General features: G+C 39.4%; 1 protein-coding gene across 1 annotated transcript in view; it reads right to left on the bottom strand.

The window, feature by feature from the left end:
* The window catches only part of ATM (ATM serine/threonine kinase), an 82485-nt gene extending 68041 nt beyond the window's left edge, over window positions 1-14444 (bottom strand). The window contains exons 1-8 of the mRNA XM_050915635.1: window positions 14373-14444; window positions 14175-14287; window positions 12779-12924; window positions 12208-12372; window positions 3118-3283; window positions 2588-2826; window positions 1614-1777; window positions 1061-1230 (exon numbers count right to left, since the gene is read on the bottom strand). Coding sequence (XP_050771592.1) covers window positions 1061-1230; window positions 1614-1777; window positions 2588-2826; window positions 3118-3283; window positions 12208-12372; window positions 12779-12924; window positions 14175-14287; window positions 14373-14444 — 1235 coding nt within the window. The remainder of the gene's footprint in view (window positions 1-1060; window positions 1231-1613; window positions 1778-2587; window positions 2827-3117; window positions 3284-12207; window positions 12373-12778; window positions 12925-14174; window positions 14288-14372) is intronic.
* Window positions 14445-15578: the final 1134 nt, after the last annotated feature.

The following is a 15578-nucleotide window of genomic DNA, read 5'->3' as shown; positions in this document are numbered from 1 at the left end:
TTTATGAAATGAACAAAATGTTAAGCTGGGGATGGTAAGTTGGAAGGGTTTTGCTCATAGCAATGGTTGCAACTCTACTCAAATTAGTAAATTACAGTACTCACAGTATTTCTTGGAGATTGCCACCTCCACACAAAATGGCATATTAACTTCTCAATTGGATCCTAAACAGCCACTTTGCCTCAATACTGCGAGCAATAAAAACACACACACACCCACACACACACACAAACCTGCCACCCCAGATCAGGACCCAATTCACAAGCAGCTACACTGTGCTGGTATCTTGTACAGCAGTTTCCAAGAGAAGTCAAAAAGACAGAGAGGAACAGTAACAGCAAAAAACATCCGGTGTAATCTATTTTAGCTAAAAAGTCAACATTCTTGGGCTTAGGACTACAACTGGTAAGTTCTGGAAAAGTCTAGCTGTGGTCTTTTAACAACGACTTGACTGCCTGCTACACTCTCTGCCACAGAGTCCTTCTCCTGCGGTAGTCAGTGGAAAAAGACGCGTAGCTATACCTCCAGTTCAGAAGTCCCTCATATCAAACAAAATACTGCTCAATCAAGGTCCAAGCTAAGATGTCAGGCCTTGCACTTCAGTTTTCAGGCAAACTGTGTGAACTAGTCCAAAACAGCCAAACTGTTAATGGTTGCTGTCCTATGACACAGTCAGCTTAAGACAGCAGTAAATCTCATGTTAATTTCCTAATACTCACAAGCTGGATCATATACACACCACTTACATAAGGACTGGTAATATCTAGCACAAAAGACGGGTAAAAAAATCAGAGGCAGTAATATCTTTTACACTACAACACAGTCTACCAGACCTCATTTGTTATTTCTTAGGAAACCAAAGATATAAAGTTTTTAAAGCAAGAGAGCCAAGAACACTACTCACTACTTTCCAAATGCTGTGAGAATGTAAGCTTAGTGCTTAGATATATAATTACAGCATGCGTAGATACCTAGTTCGAAACCACAACATATTCAGGAGAACACTTAAATGTATAAAGATGTCTGTAGTGATATTTGTTTCATGTAAAGATGTTATTACCAAGGTATGACATCAAAATCCTTCTGGGATCTTTGCAGGTTGTCTTGAATTACCTCCCAGCCTAGTTCAATCCTCCTGTGCTTGCTTGGTACTGTTTCATCACTGGACTCTCTTTGTGAAACGGCATACGACTGGGTAATTTCCAGAACTTTGGTATCCTCTGTAAAAACCTTTTATAAAGAGAAATTAAAAAGTACGCAAATAAAAAAAAGTAGTATTTACAGGAAAACTGAAATGTCAAACTGAACTGGTCCATTTTTTACTGCGTATAACGCCTCTTAAGAGGCAACCAGAATTATTATTTATTATTCTTTACTATAACAGAACCTCCGCTTACAGTCTAATAAGCAACACTAGTGAAACCTAGTATAATTTAGGAGTCCACACATTTCTAAGCTGCACAAAAATTAACAACTAAACACAACAGAACACAGACAAAAGGTACTACTACTTCAGTAAATGATTTTGAGGAAATGCTAAAGTCATATTACTTTAAAAAGCAAAATATACAACACAGTAAATAGTCAACTTTATATTCAAACAAAAATGTTACCTGATGACAAATATCAGCCATTAACTCAATCAAATTTTCCCTTACGGCAATATTACGTGAGCCTGAAGAATACTTTCCTCTACTACTGATGAGATTTATTTCATTCACCAGCAGATCATATAGGTTATGTAAGATACTTTGCCATTTTGTTGAGTCATAGGCACCTGTACAGGCAAAAACAATTAAAAGATAACATGCACTACCCACTTGATAGAATATGTAAACCTACATAGACAACGCAAAATACAGCCAAAATCAGAGTAAAGCATACAAAGCTTAACAAATGCAGGCCTGCAAAACAAGTCTTATAATGGAGAATGAATAAAGTAAAAAAGTGAAAAAAGTTAAGAGAGAATTTAATCAGCGTATACAAGTAATTAGGGTAGGAACAAAGTTTCTAATAAACAATTCTTTGTCTAACTGGAAAGACTACAATGAAATGCAATGGATAAATTTGGACTAATTATAAACTCTTTGCCATTTGTAGACAGAGTAAAAAAAAAAAAGCTTTTAAAAAAAATGATGCTATAACTGAAATAGGCCATGACAGACAAACACAATTACTAAGTGATGTTCTCTAACCAGTTTTATACAGTAAGTCAGACTTAGATCATAGTAGTAATTTCTGGGCTTAAATAAACCTGGTAAGATATGAATACATGTGGCAATCTCAACTATTATTTCCCTTCCCCAAAGACACTGTGTTTTGATTTAGTAATTAAAATCACCTTTTGATAAAAAAAACCCAATCAACCTTTACAGGACTTAATACAATTAGTATTCTCTTAGTGCATACAATTTGAAAACTCATTTTTACTTTCATTCAAATTAACCTATAGCATAAAAATACTGGCAAGTATCATCACTCCCATTAATGTTTCCAAGACTCAGTATCAAAATTCAGAAAGTTGGCACAATAATTTGAACAATCACATACAGTGATAGAAAAAAAAACTGGGAGCTTTTTATTGTACCTTTTCCCTGAGTTTTTGCACCCTTTGGATGATGAAGATGAACTTGGAGACGAAATAACTCAATTATTGACTCCTTCAGGGAATCCTTTGGTCTATACTGAGTCCATATATAAAGCACTGTAGGCAAAATTTCTTCCCCTGCTTTACAAATCTGTATGCGACAGTTGACAGCAAACTTATGGCAGAAGATATTCATTGCTCCAACAATATGATCCAGGCCTGCAGTATTCTTCTCCTGCCTGCAACATAAACCAAACGCTCAAACTTCCAGAAGAAATAATCTCATTTCTTTTCACAGGAATTGTTTAAATGTAAATACTAGCAAGTAACTATATTCAGAATATTATTTGCCTAACAAATGCAGAAGTTATTAATATTTTAAAGAATTTATTAAATTGGTTTTCAAAGACAGAACAAAATATGTCTAAAGAAGTATTACCTGCTGTTACTCAAGTCTAATCCCAAATACTTAAAATGAGTTATTCTCTAAAAGTAGGTATTAGCATACAAAAGGAGCACTTGCAACATACCTCGCACACTGCATTGCTTTTGAAAAGAAGTTAAACATATCAGAACTCAACCCATCAGTTTGGAAGCAGTACCCCCTCGTAACTGTGTGAATTATCCTGGCCACCAAGACTCTATTAATCTTCCCAGAAGGTTTGAGGTATAATTGGCCATATAGGATCAGCAACTCTGCAAATGTATTAAAAAAAAAGTATATATGATATAGTGTATATATGTTGTAAATATACAAATATATATATAAACATACATATTACAGAGGATTACATAAAAAAATGCTTGAAGCAAAATATTGCATTAAATACACAGAAACCACCGTTCTGAATTCAGCTGTATGTCATTATTCACAAAAGTTAACTGGGGAAAAAATTAAAACACATGGTCTTGTGTACACTGGAAGTAAAGTTATATTCATTCTGAGCTGTGATACAATCTGCTTTGTGTTACACTGAGCAAAGTAGCTATAGCCACACAATCAACTTTCACAACTACTTCCACACTCAACTTCTACTCTACATTGATTGCTCAGCACAGTGGGCTCCATTTGTTGCAGAGTACACAATAAAAGTACTCAGAAACAATTTACAGCCACACATACATTAACAAAGAATTTGGTGTAGCAGGAACAGGTAAACAGATCAGAATAGTTGGTACTGAGGCTCCCCATATTTCTATTACATGCAGTTCAGCTAGTTCACTCCAGCCCATAGACCAACACATCCATGCTTCGCACTCATTTACAAGTTTTCTGAAGGAAGGGCCCCTTCCTCAGATTTTTGCTTTCGTATCTCAAGGCCGATTTAGGAATCATCACACTATCCTTTCATCAGCCTTATACAAATCACAGTAGCACATTACTGATCCAACCATCACCATCAGTTTAACACGACACATCCAACAGCTTTGCTGCTGTTTCATATATGCCACCTACAAGTGACATGATGCTGTCCCTCAGTTCACCAATGGACAATATCCACTGCAAAGAACCAGAGTGGGAAGAAATACTGATTCAGTCCTATGACCTCAGCAGCCATTCTGGGACAACACTTTGAATGAATGGACATCCACCTCTCAGGCCTCCTTTTCTCTAAGGAAAAATATAGGTAGAATGATCTTTTGGGAATCCCAGCCACTATGACTATTTTGTTCACAGGCAACTAGTCATGAGCTCAGAGCAGCTGTATCATATAGTCCTTGGGATGCAGAATGATCCGTTACCGTACTTTTGCTCTGTAGAGTGACTATGACCTAGAGGAGCCTGACAACCCTCAACTCTACTGGTCAGTAGCTCTTCAGTTTGGGGTGAGCAAGCTCTCCACAGACAGTCAGGATCAAGGCCTCTGAGGCACTCTCTCAGAATCTCTTCTTTTGAATACTCTGCACGGGTAACATTGATGGCATCACCCGGGGCCTTGAGCTCTGGATTCCTGTATTGTGGAAAAGCCAACTTGGGACAAGTATAAATAAATAAATTGCAATGCTACTGCTTCATTGCACAGGCCTTCGTAGATTTATGGACATCTTGGACTCCAGCAGGACTCATAACGCCACCTTCACCAAGTCTTTCATAACTTTGGCCTCTGATTCAATAGAGATACCAGCACCTTCTTTCAAAGCAAGCACAGGGTCATTTGCAGAACTCAGGTGACTCTCTGAATCATGGGAATCAGAGACAGTTCATACCCCTATATTACTGGGTCATAAAGCTTTAACCTGGTGACAACAGTGTCCAAGCCTGGTTTAACTGTGTCCCTTCTGCATAAAAAGTGGAAGTGGAATGTGCATCAGTGACCTCCCAACACCCTCAGAACAGTGGGCCCTACACAACTGCAAGTGCCCTGCAGCCCAGGGTCACAACAGCCCACAGCCAATGCTCCCTCTCCTTGCAGGGGATTCTTATACTGAGACCTCCTCAGGTTGGGAAACCACTCCTGCTCACACCTGCAGAGCACTTACTGGATGAACTCTTTTCACACCTACTCTCCATGCTCTCTTTGACTTCCCCTCAAAGAACACACATGCAAGGAAAGCACACAGCTTTACACAAAGCCTAGAATCTGAATGGGAGCAAAACCTGCAGCAGAACAAGCAGCTGAACAAAAAGCATTCAAAAAATAAGAAAACCTGATCCCACAACACCTTTTGAACTCTTCTCACAGCTGAGCCTGCTTCAAGCAGGGGATTGGACTAGAAATCTCCTGAGATTCCTTCCAATATGAATTATTCTTTAATTCCCTGAGCCGATACACCTATAATACATACAGAGATGAACAGGGAAGAAAGGAAATACTGCATATGATTTTTTAAAACCAGGGTCTGAACATCAGAAAAGTGTAGCATCGAGCAATACGATCCTTCTCCTGAAGGCCAACAGGGTCTACTGGAAACTAACAAGATGTGGTTGACCTGGCTGAACTAAAAGAGCAGGCACAACAATTCTTTTCTCCATGGAGAAAAAAGGCCCCAAAAGTCATAATGGTCTCTAAACCCTGCTGTCATGCCTTATCATCCATGCTCCATTTAGACACCTGAATAGAGACTTTGTGGACCAGGTCCCCACACAAGTTGTTGCAAGAGCTGAAAACCCCTTCCCTGCTTGACTGAGCTTCCTCTTTTTTCTCGAAGTCCAACTGCCTGCACACCAGTCACTACTTAAGAGCACGGTCTAGTGTATTTTCATGCTGGAACTGCTACTCCTGACACCCCTCCAGCACTTCATGTTCCCAAGCCTCTGTCAAGCCTCATCTAAGTGAGCCAAGACCTGATATCAATGCTGCTTATAAAGCCTCATGATCCTCTCAAACACAGCTTTCATGCTGTCCTCCATCTCCTCCCTGCTTCAGCCCTGCGGTGTTGCAGCATCCTCTCTGGGATGCCTGCGACAACATGAGGACCAGATCGGGGTGAAGAGGTAGGGGAAAGAAGCTGCTGTGGCATCCTCCTCTTCAGAAGAATATGCAGAAGAAAGAAAAGCAAGCCTGTTGGTCCTTGAATATATGTGACAACACATGGTTCTGCTGTTTACTGCTATCCTTCCCACAGTTCTTAGGGTATCAAGGACACAGTTTTCTGTAGGTGGCAGTAATAGTGGGATAGATCCAGTTCTGCCTTAATTCCTACAGCAGACAGATGAAATCAAGCTCTGAAAACCCTAAGACGTGCTAATTTCAATACCAGTGGGTGGCACAGCAAATAGAACATCTGGACATTTAGATTAAGGAAGACGCAGTGTAATTTGTTAAGCAGCAAGAGTGGAAAGAGGCCTCCTTGGCAGTATCAACCCCTCCTTGTTTTGCTGGCTGGTGTTTACTGGAAGACAGACTGAGAATCTTCTGCTGCTTTGAGTGCCTGAGGGGGTACTGGATGAGGTCTTTGAGCACTAATGGACTATCTCATCCATTTTTGCTGTGAATGTGCTCTGAACAAAGCAACTACCTTCCTAGATTAAGGAACAGTTTAGGCTTGCATCCTATAGAGATCACATGAACTGCCCACATCAGTAATCGGCTACCTGGGATTTCTGCTGATGCAAAAGTTTACTTACATGTCTATCTCATCGTGGATGATGACTTGGCATGCCATGAGCTCAGTGTGCCCTTAGAAACAACAGCACATCAGCGAGTGGAACAGAACATCCTTTTCATCCTCTCTCCCTGTTGGTGACCCCCTAGTTACAGACTACCCCATGAATAAGAGTGCTTCTCAACTCTTTGTATTATATTCTTATGGAAGTGCTGTGAAATAAAAGTCACTGTTTAGCACCACATAGGGTCTCTGCATTGGAACATTCATGACCAGCAGAGGTTTAAGGAGCAAGACTGCTCCCCTGTAGCTGACACAGGACAGCTGAACATACAGCCTTGTCATTATGCATATGGGGGTGTGTGGCAAAGCGTGTCATCACAACTGCCTGCTACCTCACTTGATAACAGACATGCTGAATAAATGGAAACCTTTCAACCTACTGCCACGGTTTAGGACAGACTAAATGCACACATTAATTACTGCACAGTAATTTGTGTATTTATTGCCTCAGAAACTACAAACAGAACACTATAAAGTTGCAGAAAAATGGTTCTCTCTCCTTGTTGACAAGAGCAGTAGTTGTCAGTGGTCAGGAGCAGCAGAGTGTTAAGCGTGTTGGTTCTGGCTACGTGAGCCTGGTCCCAGACATCCCTGGAGGTCCTCCACAGTCTAAAGGTAGAACCATGCTGACAAACCACCACCCCTCTGCCCCTTCAAGCTGAGGCAGATGATTTTTATGAGGTGGACAGCACCTTCCAGATTGTTTTGTATTTACTGGTCAATGGAGTGCTCCGAGTCACTGGATCATTTAAGCAGGCTCAGCTATGAGATCAGACCAGCTGGTGTTGCTGGATCACTCATTCTTGTATAAGTTTGGTTCTGCTATTTCTGCCAGTTACATCATTTTTCCCCGCAACACCTGCCTAACTGTGCTTTATCTGACAAAAAGTTACATCCTTAACACCTGCACAGCAGCATATCAAAGGTCAAACCATGGGCTCTCTGACATTCACCTCATTACTCAATTTATACCAGCTCAGTAGGCCGTGACACTTTCCGCCCCTTGCTCTGCACCTCCCTAACACTCACTCGTTTAATGGTACACAGTGGGAGGTTACTTGCATCATAAATTACATCCTTTGCGACAGTCTCCAGGCTCAAGGCTTGGAGATAATAGAAGATATACCATATCTGGTCAATCCCATGTTCATCTGTCCATAATTTCATCATTTTGTTTTTGAAGTGAGATCCGTTACCAGACTCAATTATTTTTGGTGTAGCACTTCTCCACAAAATTTCTTTTTCAAGATGTACTACAGTGCTTTTAGCAGTGGCATAAGCTACTGGGTAAGCCTCCAGCCAGCTCGCAGTCATTTCTTTAAAATAGCTAGGATATATTGATTCCCCCTACTAGACCTGCACAAAGGTCCAGTGTAGTCTACTTATCACACATCTCTGATCTGGTAGTTTAAATGACAGCTTTCACACTTCAATACCTTTTGTGCTTTTTCCACTAATGAACAAATTTCAAATACCTTTATTACTTGTAGGATGGCATCTTTAGACAAATCACTCCTCAGTCTCTTGCCCAGAGACAGGTGGAATCTCATCTTAGACATTTCACAAGCCCATCAAGTTACAAATAGGTCCACTCTACATTCCCAGTCCAGGACTTTGTTGATTGCAGTAACTTGAGTAGTTCGATCTGATTGATAGTTGTTGGTTTGTTCTTTGGTGGCTCTTCCTTCTGGGACGTAGCTAATGACTTGTCATACCTATACATGGAGTTTTTTTCAAATCCCATGTGACGTTTTTCCACAAGGTAGCTATCCAAATAGGCCTCTCTCTCATCTCTGCCAATTCCTGTTTCCACTGTGTAAGCCAGTCCCAGAGGGCTCTGGCCACCATCCAAGAGTCAGGTAAAATCTGCGGTTTCCTCTGTAATGCTGCATCAATGGCCAGTCTTATGGCTTGGTCTTCTGCATATTGACTTGGCTGTCCTTCACCTTCATCAACTTCTATCACCTGTTGGTCAGGATTCCAAATGACAGCTTTCCATCTTCACCAATGGCCAACAATTAGGCAAGAACTGTTAGCGAATGGCACATATTACTAATTCTTTGAAAGCCTGTCATATTCCAGAGCTTCTTGAGCATGTGGTAACACCCTGGGTGACACCCCAAAAGTCATGATGTTTGGACCAATCCACCAACTCCTCCAGTAGGCCGGAGCATCTGTTTCCCCTTATGAGTCCATTTATTCCAGGTCACACTTGTTGTGTGGAAAGTCAAAGGCATTTCTCCTTTCAGCAAACAGGGAAGTACCAGCAAGTGAGGAGCCAGTAGCATTTTTGTTTCCATTGCCATTACTTCAAATGCTGCCCAAATTCCTTCACATATGGTCAATATTTCTTCTGACAGGGCATAGTTGGTAGCCTATAGTCAGATCTTACTGTTGCTCAGGTTGTCACTCAAATAAGCCCATGTTCCTGGTGACTTGGTACAGTGGGTTCATGAGCAGACTGTATGACCATTTGTGCATTTGCCAAAATCTCACCATTCCAAGAAAAACTTGTGCTTCCTTTTTATTGATCAGTGGTGCCATTGCTGCAATGCTGTAAATCATGTCAGTAGGAATGCAACAGCACCCATCTTGCCATTTGACACCACGAAACTATTTCTTGCACAGGTCTTTTCACCTTATCTCTTTTGAGCGCAAATCTTGCATTTAGTAAAATTCTAATTACCTCTTTGCTTTTGTTATACACCTCACAGGCAGTGTTTCCCCATACTACAACGTCATCAATGTACTGTAAGTGTTCTGGGGCACTGACCTTTTCCAAAATCTTTTGTACAAGTCCATGACAGATGGGCTATGCTTCCATCCTTGTGGCAGAAGGTTCTAGGCATACTGTACTCCTCTCTAGGTAAAAACAAACTGTGGTTTACACTCAGGCGCCAGGGAAATGGAAAAAAATGCATCAGCTGTGTCAATGGTCATACACTGGGTAGCACTCTTTGCTTTGAATTCCTACTGTAGTTCTAGCATACCTGGTACCGCAGTGTTCAAGGGTGATGTTACCTCATTGAGATATCAATTACCTCTGATTAATATCCAATCTCCGTTGGATGTTCACACGAGCCTGATGGGATTGTCAAACAGTGAATGGGTTTGAGCAACTACCCCTCAACTTTCCAGTCCTTTGACAAGACCATGTACAGGACTGAGTAAACCTCTATTGGTCCAACACTGTCACCAGTGCACTGAGTTGCAACCAGCACCAATTGAGGTGAAGTCTGTTGCAGCCCTGATGACTCCTCCTTCTGAGAGAGTCAGGCAGTTGAGCAAAGAGGTGTCCTCATTCATTACTACAGTGGCAATACCAAATGCCCACTGATGTCCTCACGGGTCCCTAAAATATCTATTTATTAAAAAGTCAATGCCCAAGATGCAAGAGGCACATGGTCCCATTATCAATTCACAGGGCTTCCAGTTTCCTTTAGTAAGATTGAGTTCAGCTTCTACTACATACAGCTTCCACTGGCCTCACGTGACTCCTTTGATGATGCAGCCAGTATATACCAATACGACAGCTCCTCGTAATTTTTAAGAGTATGACTATCAACATTCAGAAGCTCAGAACTTTCAGCAGATAAAAGCACCTCACAAAGTCGGTATTTGCCTATCAAATCTAACTGGTTTGGGGCAACAGCTGGAATCCATGTTCTTACTTTCAACTCCTGCACCAGATCACTGATTTTATAAATAGAATACAGACTTCTCCATTGTACTCCAAGAATTATAAACAAGTATTAAGGTGCAATAGCTAAAAAAGGTTATGATAACCTTTACAAAGCTCATATATCCCTCCTTTAATAAAAGCAACTTGTTTCATTTAATGGATTTAAGTCTGACTTCCTCTAGATTTATGGCCTTCAGTCCTGCCTCACTTCAGTAATTAAATTCCACTGTGCCCCTTATGATCTAATGTCAAAATTTCCTCTGTCACACTTCCAGCTTCCACCCATACACAAAGACCCAGCTAACTTCCATGTTCCTCAACTACCTAACTACCACACAGCAACTCCCATAGGCTCCTCATGCAACCTATATGTACCGTTCCAGTGACACTCAACCTCAGTTTCCCTTCTCTGCCTTCTTCAATGTCAGTCTTCAACATCCCTGGCTTCTCGTCCCATTCCCTACCCACCTACCCCCAGTTCTACCTGAGTACCCAGTTGTTCTTCAGATGCCTTTCCTGTTTATTGCTCTGAACTCCAGCTTCCAGCCTCCCTATCTGATCAGTCCCTGCCTTCGCATTCTGCTCCAACCTGCAGGCCGACAGCCCTTTGTCTTCGACCCCCTTCACTGGCTCCTAGTCTCAGGCAGCTTTCCCATACAGTTCCAGCTCCCCCTTCAATCTTCAACTTCCAGTTCTATCTCCATAGCCAAATCGTACCAAGTTCTTTCACTTCTGGGATCTCATCCTCAGGCTATCTAATTACCCAACCATATCTCCCATCCTGAATGGTTCCATTTTAGTCGCTCTGGTTTGCCAGTCTTTGGCAGGTTTTTTTGCCTCCCGTTTCACTTCCAGTATCACCAGACTCCTCTTCTTCTGAGTTCTTTGCAGGTTTATTTCCATTCTGTAGTTAAGAAACTCTCTTCAAGTGACAGATCAGAGTATTTTCTCATAAAATGCTTTTCAGAAATCCAAACTCTGACTTCAAAGCACTACACTATGCAAATAAAGATAGTATTTCTACACTTTCTCCAGAATTGCACGTGCAACATTCAACAAACTAGACCGTAAAACTTCTAATACCTTTTTTTTCCAAATTAGTGTTCTATCACGTCAACAAATGAAAACAGATGAATTGAGAGCTTAGTACATCTCAGACGATTCAAAATACATAAACATTCTTCTCCATGCTAAATAAGTTAACTGTCTTGGAGTCAAATCCAATCCTCTGAAAAGTGAAAAATTATGTTTGCATTTCCGTTCAGTTCAGGTTGCACACTATATCATTACCCAACTTTTTAAGCTGTTTTTCTCTATTTAAATCTTAAGCTTTCTGTTTTTTCTTTATATGCAATATGTGCACGTAACAACAGTGACTCAATGGTTTTTTAGGACCTTCATAAGCCACCAAAACTCAGAAAATAAAATTTAATAGTAGTACATTAACTATATCAAAACTATACCAGCCAATACCTAATAACTTGCAAACAACTGCACACCAACACCAGTTTTACTGAGGCTATTTCCAGCACACACATTCCATGGATTTGTTATACATGTTAAGCCCTGTGGAGACAATGCATACATAACCTGATTGTATATAAGTACATATGTTTCAGCAAGCAATAGACAAACAGCATGCAGAAAGAAAAAAATCAATTCCTAATCTTTGCTGCTTTATTTCAACTGTAAGCCTTCAAGGCTGACAGTATTTTATTTCATGTTTTGTGTAGTACCTCACACAACAAGGCAACAAACAAATTAAAATACACCTAAACATGCTTCTATAATAGGAAAAGACATTTGTAAGTAGGCTTGAAAATGTTACCTGACCACTGTTGCTGGGATATCTCACACCAGTATTTCCTTACTGAGAGGATATCTTTTAGGAGTATACTACTACAGTCAGATCCATAAGCAGCACAACTTGTTGGATCTCTTATAATTTCCAGGACGTAAATCAGAAGTTCCTGACATTTCAGTCTGGGTCGTCCTACGTGAAGAAATAACATGTGACCGTAATTAACCCAAAGTGTGCCAAATAAATCTGGAATTAATTGTTTGTAAATGTTTACTTAAAAAAAAAAAAACCCTACAGTTCAGAAACAGTTCTGCTAGGAATCATCTTCTTAAACAAACTGTTTCTAAGAAAGAAATTACTTATGAGAGGATACATCAGTTATATACACATGGAATAATTAGAAAAAGGCACTGTGAACATCAACAAGGACAGAGAAGGAGCACAAAGGACTGATTCACATGAAGATATGTAAATTCTAAACACCTGGAAGTGACCAAGATGAATCCTACCCTGGTAACTTACTTCAGAGTAAAAATTAAAAGTTGAAAGCAAAGCACCAAAACAAAACGGTAATTCTATATGAATATATATTACTGACTTTTATTAGCACATCTGATGAAATATTTGACCAAACTTCCAATTTCTTGCATCTTTTTCTGTCTGGTAGTTTGGGTTGAAGCAGATGCATTTGGCTTTGTCAGCTGCAGGTTTTTCATTTCTTTCTGGAAATACTTCTGCAAGACACTTCAAAAATAAAAGAGAGATTAATCAAGGATCTGCACATTTATGACTAAAGTAAAATAGGTAAATGTTGGTTTAGCCTAGAATGCCAGTGCTTGTTCTTCTCACAATTCTAATTATCAAAGACTAAAAACTACTGAAATATATTACACTCTAAGCATGATGGAAATAATCTATAAAAGGAGCTGTAAGTTTTAAAGATAATCCAGCAGCAACTTGAATAGGAACGAAACTTTCCTTTAAACTTTGCATAATGCTAAACATACAATTTATAACTAGGAAAAAAAGCAATGCTAAGTAATTTTATTTATGCTGCAACATTATATAACAAGATAATAAGAAGTACTCTTCATTGTTTTTATCAGAGAAAACCTTCAAGTCCTATTTCTCCATCATTTAAAATTAACATATAGATTAGATTTTAGATCTAAGAATACATTAAACTTTTCACTGGCTTTGTCGCTGGCAATTACTGTAGATTTTCTGGCCTACTATTTGTATTCAGTTTAGAGTCTCCATTTTTGTATTCCTCCTATGTATTTCTAATATATTATTGGCCATCTCAAAAGCAACATATAAAATTTATCAAATACTTCTTACAATATTTTTGGTACAGCTATGAAACAAGAACTATTCCAATACTGTCCAATTAAAACACATAATGGAAAGCTGACCAGACACCAGCCTATGAAAACTAATACTTCAGATGCACTTTTAACATGAAATTGAACACTGGTTCTAGCTGCTCTAAGAACTTAACACACTCACACTCAGTTCAATCTTGTAGTACACCTAAAGCAGATTATATCAAAGACGGGCCTCTACAAACCTCAGCACAGCTTCTTTAATTCACAAGCCACAGTCCTCCTATTGTGTCTTGAAGAACTCAGTAATACAAAAAATTCTAACAAGCTACCTATAATCTACATATGAACTATACGTTGAAAATCAGATGCAGAGGATAATTTTCAATAAAAGAAAGTAACTATTATTTTTGCAAGGAAAAACGACCACCTAATTAATGATCAGATTCCTAGAAGTTAAGTTTTCTGTATGTGATAAGTGTTGCATTTTTGGCAATTTTAAATTTACTTCCTTTAGAGACTAACATAAGTCATTTCTCGTTTACAAGCTGACAAGAATTCTAAATCAATCTGCAGAAAGATAAGCATTAAAATAGGCCCAATAAACAAAAGAATGATGTTCCATGTAAGAAAATTGCAACCATTCACAAACTAAAAAAAAGAAGCTACCTAAATACAGCATCCCAGTTGAGTTGCTTTCCTTGTTTAGAATCAGAATTCCGGTCCAGCTGGAGAACTGTTTCAGAATCATGGAGAAGTCGCTTGAAATTTTCAATTTCCTTCTGAAAATGTATTTCAATAAAAAGAATTATTAATGATTCCCTTCATTGCTAATTGAGGCACACACACCAAAAGAAAAATTGTTACCCTTCGCTCCACAGCTTTCTCATTTTCAAGGCGACGACAACAAATGAGCAGATCATGTAATGCAAGACTCATGGTTCAGTTTAACAGAAGTGTCATTTGTATCTGCAAACAGAAGAAAAGGATAAAACAGTAACTATTTTATTTAACACAGAGCCAAGTCAACCAGTCAAAAAACTGGGAATGCAATATATTGAAAATCCAGTATCAAACACAACCACAGTGTTATTTCACTGAAAAGCTCATTTATGTTTGGGTTAGCCTTATTGGTCACAAGACTGAAGCAAAGTCTCATGTCAAGAATATAATCTATTCCCACAGGCAACAGTCGTAAAGAGTAACAGCAGAGACCCCCTTCACATGACTCTGACTTCCCCCCTTTTTATGAGTGATAACAGAGTAGAGTTGGTCAGACAATATGGAACGACATTAAAATGACACAGAGCTGAATACATTCAGGTAAACAGCACTAACTTTCAGTAGCTAGCTGTTATCAGTAGCTGTCTTAACCCGATGCTGCCAGGAGAAGGCAGCACTTTGAAAACTCTCTTCCCCTCTCATATCCTACATTTTCAGAGGTATGCACTATCATATTGACAAATTCCTCTGGACTCAACGTGTCAAAGGATGCTCAAGTATCAATCGTAAGAGGAAACAATTTTTTCGTTCTGTGACACTTAAAATTATGCCTCATCTCCTTCAAGAGAGGTTAGAATTTGCTAGACCTTGCATTTCTCATTTATATAAAGTTATGCTGATGCAGATAACGACAATGACATTGTGTACAACTTCCACGCTTGTCCTTTCATGCCTTTAAAGCAGACGCAAGAGAAACTCTGTCTGAAAAAGATAAGACAAGTTGGAAGTAACTCCAAGCATATGCTGCTGAGGCTGCAATAAGCAATCAAGAACGGGCATTCATGATGCATAGCACTGCACTTAAGTGAGAATGTAAAAATATCCATTTAGACAAGTAAAAGTTTAAATATCTACTGTCTTAGATTATATTTATTTCCATCGGCTTCAATCAAGATCAGGGTGGGACTAAGTATGATCAGAGATATAGTGACTGACAGGTGTGTATGAAAAGGAAAATGTAAGCATGAAGGCTGGCTGTACTGTACAACTGAACTCATTTAAATGATGAAGTGTTCCTTTACTAACTTGCTGCTTTTGCTGAAAAAAGAAACAGAAAAGAAGAAGTAACTT

Source organism: Gymnogyps californianus, chromosome 1 (assembly GCF_018139145.2).
Source record: "Gymnogyps californianus isolate 813 chromosome 1, ASM1813914v2, whole genome shotgun sequence".
Lineage (NCBI taxonomy): Eukaryota > Metazoa > Chordata > Aves > Accipitriformes > Cathartidae > Gymnogyps > Gymnogyps californianus.
This window is presented reverse-complemented; position numbering and strand designations above follow the sequence as displayed.